The sequence below is a fragment of the Galeopterus variegatus genome, unplaced genomic scaffold, assembly GCF_000696425.1.
Source record: "Galeopterus variegatus unplaced genomic scaffold, G_variegatus-3.0.2 Scaffold769, whole genome shotgun sequence".
In the NCBI taxonomy this organism is placed as follows: domain Eukaryota; kingdom Metazoa; phylum Chordata; class Mammalia; order Dermoptera; family Cynocephalidae; genus Galeopterus; species Galeopterus variegatus.
Window position 1 is genome coordinate 428,749 of NW_007726880.1, and position 20,431 is coordinate 449,179.

Genomic DNA, 20,431 nt, shown 5'->3' on the forward strand with positions numbered 1-20,431 from the left:
AAACCCAGTGACTGGTATCCTTGTAAAAAGAAGAGAGGACATGGAGAGACCCACATGGAAGGCCAGGTGAGGATAGAGGGAGGACTAGGGTGACACTGCCAAGCCAAAGGAAGACCAGGGGCCGAGAAGGTGGAAGAGGCAGGAGAGCTTTCTTCTCTGGAGCCTTCGCAGGGGGTACAGCTCTGCCAACACCTTGATTTTGGACTTCTGACATCCAGAACCGTGAGAGAAGACATTTCTGTTGTTTTAAGCCACATGCTTTTGTTCTTTGTTACAGCAACCCTAGCGAGCTAATACAAAGGCCCCGACATGACCATGGCCTCCAACGCCTTTCAGACTCTGGTCCCTCCACCTGGAGTGGCAGCATTCTTTCCCACAAACCCTATGAGCGCCAGCTCCACAGCCCCCGCAGGGCACAGATGTTGGGTCTGCTGACACACCATCCAGATATCTGACATCCCCAACTTCCACCCAGATGACACTCCCCAGACACTTGGGAACCCCAGATTTTCTAAGCGCCCGCCTGTGGCCTATGCCGCTTGGTCCTACCTGTGTGATGGAGAGGGCCTCCAGGGCGCCCTGGTACTCGGCCAGCAGCAGGGGGATGTAGTCATAGACCTGCTCCCGCAGGTCATCGTTGGGCAGGAGGAGGTTCAGCATGGGCTTCAGGGACTTGACCACCCCCAGCTTCACCTGCCACAGCAAATGGGGTCTTCAACTCATTGTCCCAGGACCCCTAACAAGGTCAGTGATCCCAGTCCCATCCATGGAGTCCAAGGACACATAGCAGAAGGGACCTCAACATAGAGTTGAGGCCTCACCCTGCACAGGTGATGCAGATCTGCCCAGGTTGCCAGGTTTAGGGCCCACTTATCAGCCAGGTGACCTTAACCTCTCTGTGCCTCAGTCTCCTCATTTGTAAAGTGGTCCTACATCACAGAATTGGTGTGGACATAGCTCCCATAGCTAAGAGGCCCGTAGAGAGCCCAGCGCATACCAAGCACTCTCAAAATGATTATGACCCTCATCCAGCAACTCCCTGGGGTCTTTGACAAGGTGGCCTTACGACATGAGGCTTGGGGGTCTGTGCCGTTCAGCATTCACATGTTCCCTGCTTTGCCATCAGTCAGATCGCTGGCCATTAAGGGGGTCCCAGGAAAGAGGCTGGGCCCAGTCATCTCTCAGGATCTCCAGCCCCTCGGTCCAGGGAGCTGTGACCTGGGGGACCACAGGCCCTCCTGAGGAGGGTGCATCTCACCTCGGGGCTGGGGTGCCTCAGCCACACAGTCACAAAGTAGCGGTACATTGGGAACAGCTTCAGGGCAAACTGGTCCTCGGTCATCACTGGGTACACGCTGTCCTCCAAGTGCTTCAGGTAGAACTGCACTGTCTCACAGAAGGTCTCCATGGCTGCCACAGCAGGGCCAGAGGGACGGAGCAGAACAGACCTTCCTAGCTCACCTTCTCCGGGAGGGAGTGCCCATGCGTCCCCATAGCTAGCAGGTGGCCGTGTCCCTCTCTCTGCCCTTCCAACCCCCCACAGTTCCCTAATTTCCCTGCATATTTGAGTGTGAGAGCTGAGCACACAGGTGCATCTAGACCCCTCCCCTTCAAGGACGCGGGTCGAGGTTGGGCCTGGGATATGACTCTTCACCCACATCGTGGACAGTTCAATGCAGAGGGCTGAGTGTGAGAGCTGAGCACACAGGCGCATCTAGACCCCTCCCCTTCAAGGACGCAGGTCGAGGTTGGGCCTGGGATATGACTCTTCACCCACATCGTGGACAGTTCAATGCAGAGGGCAGCAAACACATTTGGCCCTCTTTCTCTAAGGCTTCAGGGTGTTTTAGCCCACAAAAATGTCAGGTAATCAAAACCTGGGACAAGACAATGTGATCAGATTTAAATAGCATCAAAGACCTGCCCAAGTCACACCCCCAATGGTGACATTTTCCCTGGTCTTCTCCTGTGAATGTCCATCGTTCCTCCCTAGTCTCCTGAAATGCTTAACTACAAAGCAAACTAAACAGAGTCACAGTGACAGCCGCCTCCCTCTAAGCCATGATCTTCAAAAGGCACCCCCCCATGTCTTAGCCTCCTTTCTCCCCAGAGAGCCCATCAAAACCACGCAAAGTAAGAGATTGTGTAAAGTTCAGGAACAAATGAACACCCCGGCACCCTGATCAGGCCTGACCTGCAGGCCCGAATGGGACACGCACCACCGCATATCAATAAAGTTCAGGAACAAATGAACAACACTCCCCCCGCCCCCGGCACCCTGATCAGGCCTGACCTGCAGGCCCGAATGGGACACGCACCACCGCATATCACCTGGCGCATCTTGGCTTCATTGGTGAGTCTCAGCATCGTGAATATGGTAGCCAGGGTGATGCCCATGTATGGCATGAACTCAAACACTGTGGGGTGTGGGGAGAGGTCACAGGGAGATGGGGTCTGGGGTGAGCGGGGAGAAGGCAGAGAGGACAACCCTGCTGCCCTCCACCTCCAGCCCCTGGTGGTCCCCTCTGCCCTGGCTGGGGGCACAAAAAATAGCATGGGAGTCAGTAAAGGTAAAAAGAAGGAGCTAGAAGTGGGTGAAGGAGAAAGGAAGACAGGAACAAGAGGAGGAGGCAGGAAGAGGGAGAGACACAAGGAGAAGGAGCAGGAGGCCAAAGAGAGGCTGGGGATGCAGACAGAAGGCCACAGGGAAGGCAGGGAGGCCAGAAGGGGAAAGAGGAAGGTCCACGGATGTCTGACTCCTTTAGGGGCCCCACAAATGTCCTTGGATGAATGAAGAAACAGGGAGACAGCAGACGAGGGAGAGGGACTGACGGAGGGACTGAGAGCGTGGCAGGGGCAAGCAGAAGGAAAGAGAGCAAAGAAAGGGGTGCTCATGGAGGGGAGGGAGAAAAACCAGAGCAGACCCACCGTCTGAAGGAGGCAGGTCCTCCCTCCCAGCCTGGCCCCTTGCTGTGGATCAAATGCCCCCTCCAAACTCACTGAAGCTTAAATTGTGTCCCCCCCGAAGTTCACTGTGTTGGAGGCTTGGTCCCCACTGTGACTGTTAAGAGGGTGGGAAGTCCCATTATGGTCATTAAAAGATGGAGTCTTGAAGAGGTGACTGGATTGTAGGACCGTGCAGTAGTAATGGATTCATGGATTAGTGTTGGGAGCTTGGTCTCCACAGTGACAGTGTTAAGAGGATGGGAAGTCCTGTTGTGATGATTGAAAGGTGGGGCCTTGAAGAGGTGATGAGGTTGTAGGACTGTGCCCTAGTGAATGCATTAATAATGGTGGTCAGGGGTGAGGTCCTGAGGGCTTCAAAAGGAGAGCACGTGAGTCTCCCTCTTTCTGCTCTGCCATTTTCTGCCATGTGAGACCCCAGGGTTGCTGTGGGGCCACCACCAAAAACGGCCCTCGCTGTAAGCGTTCCCTGGACTTTGGACTTCCCAGCCTCTGAAACTGTAAGCAATAAATTTTGTTTTCTTACAAAGTACCCAGTTCCAAGAATTCTCTTATGAGCTACAGAATCAGACTGATAAGTACAGCCCTCCACTCATGCTGAGAGTGCCCACCCACCTTCTTCAGACTTTATAATAATAAAATCATAGATACTCATTACAATGAAATAATAGCAAGTCCCACATTTTCTTTCCTGGATGGGCCCCTCCCCCCGGCACCGTCGATCTGTCCCTGTCTCCTGGGGCTTCAGTGTCCCCGCCCGCACCGGCCTGGGCCCTGCCTTGCCCCACAGGCCCCCCCAGCTGCCGTCCCGTTTCCTCTTTCTGCCCCAGCCAGTGGCTGATGCTTCCCCGTTCGTGAAACTCATCCACCTTCCACCTTCTCCAGCTCCATCCTACTGGATCCCTCAACAGAACTGGCCACACTGGGACCTCAGTCCCTTCTGAGTTATTCTCCTTCTCCCACGATATCACCTACACTGAGGCCACCCAGAATGAAGGTCAAGCCGATACCTGTCCTTGGAACTCAGCCTGCACAAATCAACTGTCCCCTGCACCTCTCCACTTGGACATCTCACAACAACATTCTCTGTTTGAGCCTCCAGACTCCTTCCGTGCGTTTCCCATCTCAGGAAATGAACCCACCGAACACCCGGTTGCTCAGACCCCGAAACATGGGGGTTCTCCATTCCTCCATTGCTTCTCCACACACAAGACATCAGCATGTCTCGTCTCAGAGCCCCATTCCCTATCTGCCCGCCACCCACCAAATGTGTCCCCGCCCAAGTCACATCACCTCACCCTCACACACCTCCCATCCCTTCTCAGCCGTCACAGCAGCCAGAATGGTCTTCCTGGGGCCTAAATTTCATCAGGCAACTCTGCAGCTTCAAGTCCTTCAATAGCTTCCCCCCAAATCCAGACCCTTCACCTGGGCCACCAGGCCCTGCCTAACTCTTCACCTCGTCATCGCCCTGCCCCCCACCCCTCCCTAACTCCAGCCACAGGGCCTGTCACTAGTTCAGAGAAGCCAAGCCCGCTCCTGCCCCAGGGCCTTTGCACGTGATGTTCTCGCCTCTCCGAGTGGGGTGTCCCCCCTTCCCGTTCATCACGGGATGCCTTCCTCTCATCTGTCGTGTCTCAGCTGGAATATTGCTACCTCACTGAGGGTCCTGCGGAGACGAGGTTCCCCTCGCCTTGTACTATAACATTTTCATTTTCTTGTTTGTTTAGGGGCCCTTCTGAGCATAACCAAACCTGCTTTAAACATCCCCTCTAGCTTGCTTTCTTGAGAAATTACTTGGTTTTTCTTGCTTTGTAGTTAGCCCCAAACCATTGACTGAGATTAAGTCACAACACAGCAAAGTCATACTAACAGCTGGGAAGGAGACGAGGTCATCTGGACCCTAAGATAACATCAGGGATGAGAACAGGAAACAGACGGAGCTTTGGCACCACAGAAGACCTCAGAGGGCAGCTGATTGTCACACTGGGACATTTTGCAGCTGGCCCCTTGCCCGGAGCCCCCATCCCCAAACTCCATCAAACCTCCCTTCCCTCGGCAATCGGGAGGCAGCTGAGATTTTACCCTCTGTCTCTGGCTGCCATGTCTTCCATAGTAAAGAGCTTTTTCCTTTAAGTACTATCTGGCGAGCGTTACTGGCAATGAGCTCGTCCCGGGCTAACTGTCACATGTTGGAAAGGGAATCGCTCAGGACTTGGGTCACCTGAGGACAGAGCGTGTCTCATTCTTTGCTGCGGCCCGGCACCCTCCGGAAGGGCCGTGTGCTGCAGGAGCTCAGCACACGTTTGTGGAGTGAAAGGAGAGGGGGTAGGGAGGGAAAGGACATCAGAAGAGAAAGGAGATGGGAAGACAGGACAAAGCAGGCAAAGGGGAGACAGAGAGGGAGGGAGAGAGGAATAAAGATACAAAAGTGAGAGGCAGAAACCCAGAGAGAGACTCTAACAGCTGACGGAGACAAAGAGACAAGCAGCGACAACAAGAAGGGACACCAGAGAAAGGAAAGAGGGAAGGGAGGGGCAGAGATGAGGACAGAGACAGAGAGGGGCCGAGACCTGCAGGCCCGTCGAGCCCCTACCGCTGCCGTTGGCCAGCTTGGCCAAGGTGATGATGACAAATTCGTCGGTGAGGTTGAGTGGCTTGAGGTGGTGCTGCAGCTCATACATGACCAAGCTGAAGTGGTTTCGGGACAGAGCCACCAGGGTGTCACTGGCCACCTCTGCCTTCACGTAGCCCTCCATCTGCAGGTGACAGGAGAGGGCCATGCGGAGCTGCCATCTAATGATGTCTCCACCCCTGTTGGCTCCCTTGGGCTCAGCCTACTCCTGCCCCATGAGGTCATGGCACAAGGCCCTTGGGCATCCCCAGCCAGGCCCCCCAATGGCCCAGCTCCTGGTCTGGCAGAGGGAAGGCGCTGATGGAGCCCCGGGCCATGCTACCTCTGGGATCGCCCTCATCTCCTCGGAGGCGATGGCCACCAGCCTCTGGACGCACTGCTCTTCCAGCTCCCCCTCCTGCTGGATGATTTCCTGGAGGATGTTGTAAATGTTGACCTTGCGCTGGGTGGAAATCTGGGAAACAAATATGGTCAGTGGGAAGATCCCCAGCTGGGCAAGGGGTCCTGGGACATACCCCACCCTGCCCCCAGCACCACAAGTCCACCTCCCTCCCTCCCCCGGTCCTCCTCTGCACCCATCTGGAGAAGGTGACCACCATCCTCCAACCACCTGAGTGTCGACCCCGACTCCTCTGGCTCCAATGCTTCCTGCTTCCCTCCTCCCATCGGACTCATCCCACCGGCTTGTCAGTATGGCTTGTACATCAGTTTTCTCTTCCCTGTTTTCAGCCCATATTCAGCAAAGCAGCCTACACACAAGGTCCTCCATGTACTGGGCATCTTGAAAACCCAAGAAGGTAGGTTTGCTCTGCCCTTTGTCCTAGTGAGGGAGCATTTGAGAGCAGGAAACTTGCCTCTTGCCCTCTCTCGATATCTACATGGATAGCACTTGTCACCACTCAAAATGATCTTGTTTAGGACAGGATTGGCACTGGGCATCTTGAAAACCCAAGAAGGTAGGTTTGCTCTGCCCTTTGTCCTAGTGAGGGAGCATTTGAGAGCAGGAAACTTGCCTCTTGCCCTCTTTCGATATCTACATGGATAGCACTTGTCACCACTCAAAATGATCTTGTTTAGGACAGGATTGGACAGATGGATGGTGCACCCAGGCCACACCTGGAAAGCGACTCATTTTATTAGTCATGACCAGCCACTCTTAGGGAATGAGCCACTCTTAATGACTTTATATGGGGGGCCACTGCCTGCAAAGCCCTCTGGGGAAATGACCTGCTACTTCACGTGGGAGGAAAGGTCACTTCCCAATAGTCCAGAAAACTTAGCAAATGTCAGGACCTCAAGAAGAGAGGAATTCACTCAAATTTATAAGTTCTACTGGTGAAACCCAGTACAGAGAGTCTTGGCCTCGGTTTTCTAGTCTTGGGTTGGAAAATAATAGAGGTTTGCAAAACTCCATTCAGAGTGTTCTCATAATTCCTGGGCAGCAACAGACGATGTGGCCTTAGGAGATGCTCAGTACCGCGTGGCTCTCACCAGCGTTTCTCAACCTGTATTATCATTATTAACAGTGCCCCCTAAGGAGCCTCGTTAGACACTTTTTTCTAATCATCCTCAATAAAACTTTAATACCACAGATATCCTATATGAGTATATCTCTTTATATGCTGTGTACATATCTGTGCTTTACACACTAAAAAAAGTAAAATTTTCTCCATCCCCCAAGAACCAGTTTTACGCACTTGGGGCAATCTCACCCCACTGAGAATACATGCCCTAGATTTTTCAAAGCAAACTCAAGGAAGCCTATATGCTTACTTGACATGCTTGCGGCTCCCTGTATAAACAGGCAAATTATAATAAGTGCAGCCTTTTTTGTGATCCAGAATAATCTTCAGAGAATATTTATGGTCACGAGAGAAAAATTTTCAAAGACTTGGAAACTGGCAAAAGTAATCACTGGTGGGCCACCTTCCAAAGCAGTGTGTGGTGCTATCTGGCAGGCGTGCTCTTTACTATTGGGTTCTGTATAAATATGCATCTTTGATTGCCCTTGATTGCCTAGGCTGTTTTACAGCTCTGTAGGGAAAGAAGCTTAGTTGTAGAAAACCATTAACAATGCAAATGTTTCCTCCAGAGCAATGAAAATGATTCCTGTTCATAGCAACGCAAATGGATTTTGTCTGGTAAAGAATATAAATCTCCGTAGGTAAAATTCTCATTTGAACAGCTTTTAACACCTTACTGGTCTCTTCACTAATTGAGAAATAGATAAAAATCTTAGATGCATGTTAATTTAGGAAACGTCCACTTGTTTTTTGTCTATTTATTGGCACTGATCACTGATTGAGGCCTATGAATTAATCACGTGTTTTTACTCTCTGTATTCTGATGCTTTGACATTTAGGGCCTTGCTGGCCCTGGAGGGACTGCCTGCCCAGAGCTAGCCACTTCCTAGAGACAAGAAACAAATTGCCCACAAACATGCTTTTCAAATATGAACCAACTATTATGGACTCAATTGTGCTCCGTCAAAATTCATATTGTTGAGACCCTAATTCCCCAATCGGGTGGTATTTGGAGATGGGGCCTTTGGGAGGTAATAGGGTCCAATCAGGTCATTAGGACGGAGTTCTATTCCAGTGGGATTGTGCCTTTACAAAAGAAGGAGACACAAGAGAGCTTTCTCTCTCCCTGTGCATGCGCAGAAGAAAAGCCTCATGAGGACACGGTGAGGGGTCAGGCATCTGCAAGCCAGGAAGAGAGCCCTCAGCAGAAACCAAATTTTCTGGCACTTTGATCATGGACTTCCAACCTCCAGAACTGCAAGAAGATGAATTTCTGTTTTTCGAGCTGCCTGGTCTATGGTTCCCTGCTATGACAGCCCAAGCTGACTAAGACACCAATCAATCCAGAGCCCATCCCAACACCTCCTTCATCGGCCCGTCCCACCCTGGCCCACTATCCCCCTGCCCTAATCACCCAGGGCCAGGTTCCAGACAGCTGGGGACAGCTACAATGCCCCAGAACCTGCTGAAATGATTCAAACTGACCAATCCTAAACCTTCTTGCCCTGCCCCTTCCCAGATAAGTCACAATAAAAGCTCAATGCACAGTCTGCCCTCGCTCCCTCCTCCTCCCTGCAGCTGTGAGCAACAAACTAACTTTTCAAGGGCAAATGTCTCCTCAGCTGTGGGCCTCGCCCTNCAATGCCCCAGAACCTGCTGAAATGATTCAAACTGACCAATCCTAAACCTTCTTGCCCTGCCCCTTCCCAGATAAGTCACAATAAAAGCTCAATGCACAGTCTGCCCTCGCTCCCTCCTCCTCCCTGCAGGTCCAGGGCATCCCTGCGTGGTGTGGCACGTCCCTCCTCCTGGGAGCTGTGAGCAACAAACTAACTTTTCAAGGGCAAATGTCTCCTCAGCTGTGGGCCTCGCCCTACTGGAACAATATTAAAACCTACACTTTAAAACAGCCAGTTCTGAAAACCCCTTGCCTGTGCTCCCTGACTCCAGCACACCTTCCTTGGGGCTGCCGTACATCTTTCTATAAAGTAAAGCTTTCTATAAAATAAGCCTCCCTGCTTACAAAACTCCTTTGCTGCCCATCTCCAAGGCTAAAGGAACATCTAAAATACACTAGTTCTCAAAGTGTGATCTCCAGACCAGCAACATCAGTATATCTGGGAACTTGTTAGGAATGCTGGTTCTCAGGCCCCACCCCAGGCTTACTGAATCTGTGTTTTAACAAGCCCTCCAGGGGATTCTGATGCTCTGGTCCAAACCCTGTCATACAAGTCCACCACCATCTCCTGTTACACTTTCCATCACTCCCTTCCACACCCTTCACCCCAGCCCCCTACCCCAGGTAGACCTGTGCCCAATGTCTGGTGTGTCTTTGGCCCACTCCGTGTCCCGCCCCTGGTAGCTCTCCCTCAATGCCTTTGTGACTCAGCTCATGTGCTCTAGGACGATGGCTCCCAAACCCGCTGTGCCAGAATACAAGGGAGGTTTTAAAAATTATGAAAGCCCCAGGCCCCAGTTGGTCCTCAAGGAGTAAGCGCCCCCAGTCCTGCCCAGCTCTGTGTCCCAGCACCCGGCACCACGTCTGGGACAGCCAGCAACTGTGTTCTGAGCCATTGGTGGGCGCACAAGCAGCCGCTGGCAGCTGAGCCCAGGAGGGCGCTGAGGGCGAGGTGGCCCTACCTCCGGCACCTGCAGGCAGCGGATGAGCGCGTTCATCACCACAGAGGGCTTGGTGGCGGCCTTCTCCGTGATTATCACGGAGGCCAGGGTCCTCCGCATGTCAAGCCCCGCCCCAGCTATGTCCGTCTTTGCTGACTCGCTGTCAATGATGTTCAGAAGATTTGTGACTTGTTGGAAGGTACCTGGAACAAAGACGGCACAGGTGCGGTGGCAACATGACCATTTCAGGTGGTGCCCTTGTGCCCCTGGCCTCCTCCTACACCTGCGCAGCTCCAGCTTCCCCTGTGGTGTGATGTCCACTGTGCAGGTGGGGAAACTGAGACCTAGGCTGGGACTTCTTTCAAGGAGTTGGTAGCCCAGATGGGGCAGGAGTGCAGAGATGTGGGTGACCTTACCACCATCATCTGATTCAAGAGGTCCCAGGTCCCCCGTTTCCTCCGACACATCCTCAGTGGAGTCTGTTGCTGCTTCTGCCATCACTTTCTCAAGCTCTTCTGAGATCAACGAGATGTGTAAAACACTTGGTGTGGCAACACACCCTAAGGTGACCCTCACTGATTCACACCTTTGTGTGATCCCTTCCCCTTGAGCGTGGGTGGTCCTGGAACTTGCTTATAACTAATAAATTACGGCAAAGGGGATGACTGTCCCTCCCCGGAATGGGTTACGTTATATGGCAAAGGTGCTGGGAAGTCACTGCCATGACCACATTATGCTATGTGAGACTGTCTTTCAGACTAGAGTGAGACATTCTCCTGCTGGCCTTGAAGAGTAAACAGCTGTGATGTAAACTGCCTGTGCAGGAGCCATGTGACAAAGGAGCTGAGGGCCTCAGTCCTACAGCCATAAGGAGCTGAATTTTGCCAACAACCACATGAGCTTGGAAGAGGACTTTGAGCTCCTGAAAGGAATGCAGCCCGGCCGAGACTTTGACCATGGCCACTAAGACCCGGAGCAAAGGACCCAGCTAAGCCGTGTCCCGACTGCTGACTCACAGAAGATTTGAGATATCAAATGGGTGTTCTTTTAAGCCACTAAGTTTATGATAAGTTGTTACACAGCAATAGATGACTAACACACTTGGTTAAGAAGGGCCCTCCCTCCTCTTTTCCAGACACTATAAACTAACAATGAATTAGAAATCCACATCAGCAGTCCCATCACCTCTTTTAAGCAGCTCTCTTCACATCAACTGCTTTTTAAGGGTTGACAAACACCAACAGAGATGTCAAGATGTAGGGTGAAATGCTCTCAGTTCCTTTCTCCTCCTGTTCCAGGTTCCTCGGTCCTCAAAGCCCATCCTGGGGGGCCCTTTACCCTCTCTGCTCTTTACCTCTGGAAATCCTTTAGAGAGCTACTCTGGGGCCTAAATACTGACCTTTAATCAGAGTCCTCTTCTGGATAAAACAAAAATGTAGCACAAGAAATAGCTCTGTTCTTTGCTTCACGCATCAATGGAAATGGAAATGGCAGGACGGGTTGTCAAAGTGAGACAGTTGGGCTCTTTGTTCGTATTCCTTATGAGGAATGGTTCTCCCAGCAGGGTGGGAGGATTTCACCAGAATCATCACTGTTCGATGCTAGGCCCTTGGAACTTTGAGATCCAACTGCCTCCCTGAGTCTCTATCAACTCAGGGCTTTGAGGAGTGCATGGGGCCCTGGGATAAAAACTCTACATCATGTTGTTATTAAACATTTCTGTGACCCACACGTGTGTGCTGAAGTACGGCAGCCTGTTTGGGAAAAGGAAGTGGTGAGACTGGGTGATTCCCAACCAAGTCCCAGGGGGGCTGCAGTCTCACCCACACAGGGTGTGGGGGACAGTCAGGAAGCTGGAGAGGCGTGGAGGGGACATCCAAGAGGGTTAGGGATGCCCCCTCCCCAAGATCTGGGTGGCTTAAAGGATGGAGAAGTGGCTCCCCACTAGCTGAATTCTTATAAGATAGAGAACCTCAAAGACAGACAGGTAGGAAAGCAGGCAGCTGCTTCCCTAAACCGAAAGTGGGGCCCCAAAGGATTTCCCTGTCACGTGTAGCTTAGAGAGATAGTTGCTTTGGGTTGAACATGCCCCCCAAACTTAATCCCCACTATAACTGTTGAGGGTGGGAAATCCTATGATGGTAACGGAAAGGTGGGTCCTTGAAGAGGTGATGAGATTGTAGGACCCTGCCATAGTGAATGGATTAAAATGGTGGTCAGGGGCATGGTTTGGGGGCTTTAAAAAGTGAGTGAATGAGGAGGTTAGTGTCTCTCTTGCTCTCTCTGCTACGTCATTTTTCCATTGTGATACCCTGTAGTCACTGAAGTCACCACCAAAGAAAGCCTTCACTCAATGTGTCCCCTGGACTTTGGACTTCCCAGCCTCTGAAACTGTAAGCAATAAATTTCACTTTCTTATAAATTACCCAGTTCTGTGTATTTTGTTATAAGCAACAGAAATGGACTAATACAATGGTCCAGATCAATAGTTTGAACAATGAAATATTGGCTTTTGGGAAACCTTTCTATGCACTACAGGGCAAAAGAACAAGATTCAGAGGCACATAGGTCGAAGGCTGCTTAGTTGAAATTCCCACTCAAAGTTTGCCCATCCAACCAAGTGGAGTTTCTCAGCCTCTGCTTGGACTCCCCTCAGTAGCAACATTAGTGCTAAGGCAATTATCAGAATCCTGCTGACATAGCCAATTGTATTGCTAGGGTTAAAGATAGGGCTCGCAGACCCTTCAAACCCATTGTACAGACTTCACCAGACCCCACACACGCAGGTCCATGAGCTATGTAATTGGGAAAGATCCTGGGGGCCATTGGCAGATAGCACAAGCTAGGTCCTCAGCTTCCTCAGCAGCAGCAGCAGCTTATAGCAATAGTCTCCAGCAGCAGCAGCGGCCTCCTCCCCGTGGCCCTCCTGGGGCCATCCTAGGGGCAGGGGGCACCGTGGATCAGAGCCACTCGTCCTTTATATTCAAGTCCAATAACCCAGGACACCTGGGTGCACATGCGCAATTACATGAGACAATAACCAAAGAACACCTGGGCGCACGTGCGTATTTACATCAAATGCTCGGCAAGATTCTGAACATCTGAGGGGCCCTGACCATTTTCCTATATTTTCCCTACAGCAGCCCATTTCTACTTCATGAAATTCAGATGGTTGGAAAATGAGCTGCAGAGAGGTGGTGCTGAATATTTCTTCCCCATAAAGTTCCTGCCTTGTTCCCAGTTCTGCCCTTTGCAGACACATTGGTATAGGGAAAGTGAAGGAAAAGCCTCCTCTTGATGGGAAGAGCTGCAAAGTCACATCGTATAGGACGTGGCAACCAGGAGAGGTACAGGAAAGGGCCATTTTAAAAATTACACACAGGGTAAGTATGTAAGCCACAGCAAAAAGTGAGACACTCCTGACCACGTTATCTAGAGAGCACACTAAGAAAATGAGATCAAGGAGAAAGAAGTGGGCTTAGCTTGGCTTTCCAAAATGATTTTTTTTTTCTGACTATGGCAATAGTATCGGACTCACATACAATCCATTCACAAAACTAGCCTCTCTTCGTTGCTGTCAATCTATGGAGCTTCCCAGGCCTGCTTCTTTGGGCACTAACCAGGGAATAAGGAAACACTGTATTTGTAGAATCCCGTGAGCTTAAATGTAAGAAAGGGCCAAGGTGAGTGTGGGGGAAATGGAGACAACGTACAGAAGCTGACCCAGAGGCCACCCACAAGAGACCTGGTTCTTCTTCTCACTTCCCACCCCCTGTCAGCGTTTCCTTTAGTCCCCAATAAACTCCTGGGCCTTGAATCCTTGTCCCAGGGGAATACGAACTGAGATGACCAACAATTTGTTGTGAACCACTTTCCCATGGAAATAATCATGAATAGGTGCAAAGATTTAGCGACTAGGATGTTCAGTGAGTCCTTTCTTATAAAAGAATAAAGTGAATCCTCCCAGAAGTCGTGGTTAAATATATCCTGGTCTATGCATGCCCTAGAATACTCCTCAGCCACCAAAAATGAATTAAATTTTACACAAAAACATCAGGACAACATTCACAACAGAGTGAAGAGTGTTAGAAAACACCAGGTATATTTGGTATATCTGCAGTATTTATATGTATTTGCCAAAATAGTAACAGTGGTTATTTCTGGACAATGTGTTTATTGGTGATTCTTCTTTTCTTGTGTATGTGTGTAGATGTGCGAACCTCTATAGCTTTCAAATTTGCTGCCATAATCATGCATTATTTTCACAATTAGAAAATTTAACAATACAGAAATGCAACACCAACGAAGAGAAAAACACCTAAGAAATATAATTTATAAGAATTTATTAATATAATTTTTAATTGTGGAAAATGACAGATAAAATATACTTTCCTGGCACTATACTTTGGGTTTTTATCAGCTCGGAGCCATTTGACACAAGCAATGATTATCCCCTCAAATATACCACCCTCGATTTTATAGCATCATTCAGAAATCATACACTGTCCTCAATGGGCTCTAAATCATGCAGTCATCTCTAGTACAGGCCACTACTCCCTAAAGGTGCAAAAATTTCCTTTTTTAAACACACAAAGCAACACCTGTGAAACATAAGCATAAATGAGGACCCACCATTATTGGTAAAGGGGTCAATTACAACAACCTACAGAAGCCAGACGATAATCTGAAGTGGGGCAGCTGTGGGTCCACCTCTGAATCCTGTGCTCCCAAACAGGTCACATTTCTGAGTACGGGCCAACCCTCTCTGCAAGTCATTTGAAAGATGACAAGTACGGTCTAGATTAAACATACTGAAGGGTTCAGAACGTGTATTCAACTATTTTTACCTACAGGTGTGACTAGAAACTACACTATTTTATTAAAAAAAAAAACACTCTGGGGATGTCTAACTTATAGCAACATATTTATAAGAATGAAATTAATTTAACAGTGAATATTTCTGCACGTTTGAAATTAACTAGGGAATGGATCAAAATGTCACCTATTTCCTACCCACTTCTCACTGTGCCTTGGACTTGCGGGCTTTAACTCGCCCTTTTTTCCCAAAGCACTTCCGGCAACCATAGGCACAGCATTTAAAGGCAATGAAGGCCACTGTCAGCACGATGGCCAGGAGGAAGCCAATCACATCCAAGGAGTGGTACTGGTACCAGGTGAGGTCATGGGCAGCAGGGCGCAGGTGGGGCGCTCCCTTGTGCCTCATCACGAACTCTATCCAGAATACAGCCAGGTCCAGCGGCTCGATGGGGCGGTCCTTGTGAAGGCTGGAGAGATGCATGATGTTCTCCTTGTAGCTAAACACAAAGACGGTTATGTGAATACCTGGAACACCAATAGTACTGAACCATCCTCTCTCTATGCTTGCTTCCGGTGAGGAATGCTACCAGATCTTCCAAACTTGCTAGAGGAAATGTGCTTCTATTATAACGGGAAGGAAGGAAGAAGAAGGAAGGAAGGGACGGAGGAAGGAAGGAAGGAAACTGGAAGCCAAAAGTATAATTTTACAAATATTTGAAATTTGCTTCCTTCTTTTCTTCTTTTCTTTTTAGTGATTTTTTTGTGGGAAATTAGATTATACTTTCTTTATAGTAAATTTTTAAAAGAAGAATTCTGTGAGAAATTAGATTATTCCTTTGTTATAGTAAAATAAAGAAAGGAAAAGGTCATGTGAGAAATTATGAATGGTCTCCCATATGAAGTTGTAAACAATCACAGCTGGACAAAGTAAAAGCCATTTTTAAGTGCCGACTCCACTGTGGAGATAAACTGTACTTCCATTTCGATAGTTGAAACATCAAACCATCCAAGTGCTAACTTTAGCGTGAGGCTGTGCCAATGCAGCTGTTAATGCAAAATGGATTCCTGTTTATCCTGGACAGTGTTGATAGCAAAATCAGAACATCTAAATGTTCTGAAACATCTAAAATGGGTTAGATGTTTCAACCTTTGGTGCAGATGCACCAGAAAAAGGAAGAGGAGGAGGAAAAAGAGGAAGAGGAGAAGAAAAAGAAAACACTCCTGTTCAGAACTAATTATGATCAGTGCTGTCATTAAACATACAATTTTATTGGGATACGTTATTATAATATTAATATTTGCCCATAAATCCTGTGAAACATCTTTCCTCTACATAGATATTCTCTTAGGATAGGTTTTCTTAGAACTTTCAGTCATTCCTTCAATATTTATTGAGCATCTATTATGTACCAGTTGCATAAACTGATATTTGAGAATTTTCCATTTCTCTGTACTTTGTGTAGGTACAGTCCCAGCTTAGAGTGCTAGAAACATGGAGATTCATGATCAGATAGAGATGGCTCAAAAATGAATAGATGAAGTTAGTTAATAACTTAAGCTGGTTGATCAGTGTTTTTAAAAGATAACAATGCACATGAGAACATCTACCAAGTTGTTTTTAGATTACAAGTAATTATTTTTATCACTGAACAAAGGATCACAATTCTATTAAGAATGTAAACGTCAAAGAACGAGTTTCGTCGGCGGCAGAGGGAAGTCATGTTCCCACCGCACTGTGTGTGGGCAGCGCAGCCTGACGCTGAGCAGCTGGCTGCTGGAAGGAGCCAACTGCACGGAGGGGGTGAGACCCGCACACCCAGCACTCTGGGCACTCTCCCTCACGGCCATGTGCACTTGTCCTTTTTCTCCACCTGTGCCACATGCATATTAGCACCTCAAATGCTGGAAGTCAGTCATCCATTCTCCTGCACTTTCCCTCACCCGGGCTGGGCGTGTCCCCCTGTGTACTGTTTCCTCCCGTGTGAACACACTGCAACTCTTCACATCGATCCTCTCGACTGATGCCTCTTTCTAAAGGAAGCAACCATGGGGGGAAGTGCCTGGCTCTGTCATAGACACACACCCACACTCATATGCACGCACACACGTACGTACACTCGCACACACGAGTACCTGCTCACATGCACGCACACACACATGCACACACATGTACACACACACATACAACCCATCGCTGGATAAAATCCACCACTGTTGTCACTTCTCCCCATAAGGTTCTGATCAGCCGATTACCAATAAGCTAAACAGTAACAAACCAAATTTCAGGCAGAGATAATTTGATCTGATGACTTTTGCTTTTTGAACAGTTTTCAGGACCACATTTGAACACATTTTCCTTTGCTTTTATTCTAAGCCTTTGTCTGTGATATCATGTGACTCTCCCATTTATAGAGCCCTGTGGACAAAATTTTTCACAGGTTCCAGTGCTGGGAAATCTGTACTTCTAAGCGCCTGGTTTGTTTTTATCTTATGGACACTATGCTTCTTGTAATGGAATATTTCCTTCTTTATAGGAACTTATAGAACAGACGTCCATTATGACTTTTTTTTATACATCAAAGTTTCAAATCTACCAGGGAAAATAAATTCTATGATAAATTATATAGGAACTGAAGGATCCTTTTATAAATAAAAATAACCCCCAAATTATCCTATTTATAAATCTAGATTATTATGTATCTGTTTTTGAATTTGAATATTTATCATGAACACAATGGCCAAAATACAGGTATCATTCTTCTGTTCCGCCTCTGTTACCTTTTGTCATTGATGACAGCTTTTAGGGCATTCTCTAAATCTTCAGACGTCATCTCAAGGACATTCAGTGTCACTCCAGCTCCCTTGGTCTCCATGCGCTTCGCATTGTCCATCTGGTCGCCAAACAGGGGCATCATGACCATCGGCACGCCATTGCATATTCCTTCATAAATACCGTGGGAACCAGAATGTGTGATAAAGGCGCGAGTCTTCGGGTGACCTAAGAAGTAGAAAAGAGAGGGATGCCCGTGGTCAAGTCGCTGAGTTTCGGTGTGACTTCATCTAGGTCCTGAAAGCACTCAAAGGACTCCGTGTTATCCACATGTGGCCCTCCCAAAAGTTTGTAGAAGAAAATGTGGGTTGAGATACCTCACTAGATAAAAAGCAATGTGGGATATCTTGGCCATAATATTTTTAAGCTAAATAATCCTTTATTTATATAACAGATAAGGCTCGCCTAGTCCATTTTCTGAATTTAGCCCTGCTTTGACCTACACACTGAATCCTCCCAACATACCAAGCAGATCATTTTGGGGTAGCCACTTGACAAGTATCGTATTATTTGCAAGATTCGATGGTCGTGGTCCGGTGTACCGCCAAAGGACCTTGCAGGAACAGAAAGAACAGAATTTCAAGAGAGAACATAAGTAGATTCAACAGAAAAATCTCCTATTGTAGCTAGAAAATGGGTCCTCTGAATGAACATAATCTTTACAAGGGTGACAGGTTTAGTGACTAAAAGGGCTTCTGGGGCTGGCAACATTTTGTGTCTTGTTCTGGAGGCTTGCTTACAAGGGTGCATTCACTACGTGAATCTGTGAAAGTTCATCGTATGCACTTATGATTTTTTCACTTTTCTGTGCTTTGAGGGAAAGTTTACTTAATCAAATGAGTGGATGCAGAACTATAAAAGCAGGAATATAAAAAATAAATTCAGTGTCCCATCCAACAGCTTTTTGGAGAAATATTCCCATTTATTATGAAGAAACAATATCCTGTTTATTTTATTTTTAAATAAATTCTCTTTAATACACTCTTGAGTCTCAGTGAAAATAAGACTTCTGAGTGAAGTGGAGTGTGGTTTAATGGAGTAGTTGGGAGTTAAACTGCAAACACAAAAAAGAACTTTGGATGAACAGTTGGGAATAGCAACAAAAACCCAAATCTATAGTTCCAACTAATAGAATTCATTGGATATTGGAAGTGTGAGGTTAGAACTTCAGTGAAGATAGATATGAATGAGTCATATAGAATCTTCTTACTGTCTGGGGTATTTTTCCCAAAGCATCAGCAATTGCCATGGCTTTCTTCTCTGGAATCTCTGAGACCATGGATCCCAAAGAGAAAACCACAATTCCATGTTCTCCAGAAGCATTGACGTAGGCTTCAAATTCCTAGAGCAAGAAGCGAAAGTTCCAGTTAATTTTTTCTCATATTCTTTGATGACTACACACATTAAACTATGAGCTAGATATCTTCCTCTTCAGAATGTGATTAAAGGGGTGTGTGTAAAATAGAGACAGAAATTACTAATGTGTTAGTTTTATGGCATTTTCCCCTCCCTTACTCCCTTCCAAGGGAGGAAGGCTTCTTGCTTGCAGCGTTATCTGTGGGGTTCTTCTTTGAGATGCAGAAACCAGGTAATATGCTAGTTTTCCAAAAGAAAAGCAGAGGCCCATGCATGTACATGCACAGACACATGCACACACACAGCGGGAATTCCACTGAGAGGAAATAGAGCAAGGTGTAATTCTGGTGACTCTTCCCCAACAGCAGATCATTAATGATCTAATTAACCCCCAGAAACTCTCCCAAATGGCTCTATATGTTTCCAAAGAATGCCAAGGGCTCTACTAAGACTGTGCAATGTGGTAGGGTCTGCCCAGAACTGTGGGGTTCCCTGGGACATGGGACTTTCAATGCTAAGACCTGAACTGCCCTGGGCCAACCAGGATATTGATCACCCTAGATGTGAGACACAGGAGACTCCCGACAGGGGTCAGCATACACGATTTGGACAGCACCTTCTGTCAAGCTTGACTCTGAACATGAGTGGGAAAGCCCAAACACTGACCAGCCTTCCTCCGAGGCCAGCCCGCTCTCCTATGCACCCACACGGGCACCAGCCCAGGCTCTCTTGAGTCCTTGGGATCATAGCGCCCGTGAGTGCCTTTCCTATCAGGCTCATCTAAAAGGTCAGGGATCAAAGGTTCAGATCCCTGTACTGGCCAGTCACCAAAAAATAATAATAATAAATAAAACAAAATAAAAGGTTGGGGGCGGGGTCCCGTGAGTGCCTTTCCTATCAGGCTCATCTAAAAGGTCAGGGATCAAAGGTTCAGATCCCTTTACTGGCCAGTCACCAAAAAATAATAATAATAAATAAAACAAAATAAAAGGTTGGGGGCGGGGTCAGAGTCATCCTCTCCAGCACACTGCGGTTTTGGTTTATGGCAAGAACATCCTGCAATGGTTTTTCTGAAGTCCTTCCTCCCTAGGATCTGCACCACACCCTTCTTCCCCCTTCCTGCTCCCTTCTCCCTGGGGAAAGACAGTTCACTTCCAAGTACTCTTTAAGCTCTTCCCACTAGCTGTGGTAAAGGCTTGTACCTAAGTCCCAGGGCCTTCACTCCTTCAGGAAATGCACTCTTACGCCTAGTCTCTTCTGGAAAGGGCTGAGTCTGATTCCCTCCTTGTACACCTCCCACATCCACTCAGCAACTAGGAAGACGTCATTAACACAAAATCGAACCCACAGGTCCATACACATCCAAAGTTAAATAGCATAATTTAGCTCAAGTTTAAATGATACGAAAACTCATCTATGAATCACAGCAAGACAAACTCCCGACACTGTTTAATTACAGCCAACAGCCTGCTCTTACAGGGTTAAATAAAGGTGAGGTCCATCCCCTACTTGGGAAAACTTCCCCGAAACCTCACCCTGACTTTACAGTCCCTGGAACAGCCAAAGAGTGAAGCAATGTGTCAGCAGAAAATAACCCTCCATTCCCTACCCTTTGTCCCCTCCCCCACTCCACCCCCCCCCCCCGGGAAAGGACTTCCCCCCCCAAAAAGAGGCCGTAAAAAAAAA

The 20,431-nt window shown here is 48.1% G+C and overlaps 2 protein-coding genes across 4 annotated transcripts in view; both read right to left on the bottom strand.

Annotated features, from left to right (window-relative positions):
* Positions 1-11,330, bottom strand: part of MROH2A (maestro heat-like repeat family member 2A) — a 47,860-nt gene extending 36,530 nt beyond the window's left edge. The window contains exons 1-9 of the mRNA XM_008572264.1: positions 11,322-11,330; positions 11,141-11,204; positions 10,158-10,253; positions 9,763-9,944; positions 5,922-6,053; positions 5,561-5,723; positions 2,319-2,417; positions 1,259-1,410; positions 550-693 (exon numbers count right to left, since the gene is read on the bottom strand). Of these exons, the coding sequence (XP_008570486.1) occupies positions 550-693; positions 1,259-1,410; positions 2,319-2,417; positions 5,561-5,723; positions 5,922-6,053; positions 9,763-9,944; positions 10,158-10,253; positions 11,141-11,204; positions 11,322-11,330 (1,041 nt within the window). The remainder of the gene's footprint in view (positions 1-549; positions 694-1,258; positions 1,411-2,318; positions 2,418-5,560; positions 5,724-5,921; positions 6,054-9,762; positions 9,945-10,157; positions 10,254-11,140; positions 11,205-11,321) is intronic.
* Positions 11,331-14,471: 3,141 nt separating this feature from the next.
* The window catches only part of UGT1A6 (UDP glucuronosyltransferase 1 family, polypeptide A6), an 86,601-nt gene continuing 80,641 nt past the window's right edge, over positions 14,472-20,431 (bottom strand). For all 3 annotated transcript variants that reach the window (XM_008572261.1, XM_008572262.1, XM_008572260.1), the window contains exons 2-5: positions 18,600-18,731; positions 17,855-17,942; positions 17,338-17,557; positions 14,472-15,056 (exon numbers count right to left, since the gene is read on the bottom strand). In XM_008572261.1, the coding sequence (XP_008570483.1) occupies positions 14,762-15,056; positions 17,338-17,557; positions 17,855-17,942; positions 18,600-18,731 (735 nt within the window). In that variant the 3' untranslated portion in view covers positions 14,472-14,761. The remainder of the gene's footprint in view (positions 15,057-17,337; positions 17,558-17,854; positions 17,943-18,599; positions 18,732-20,431) is intronic.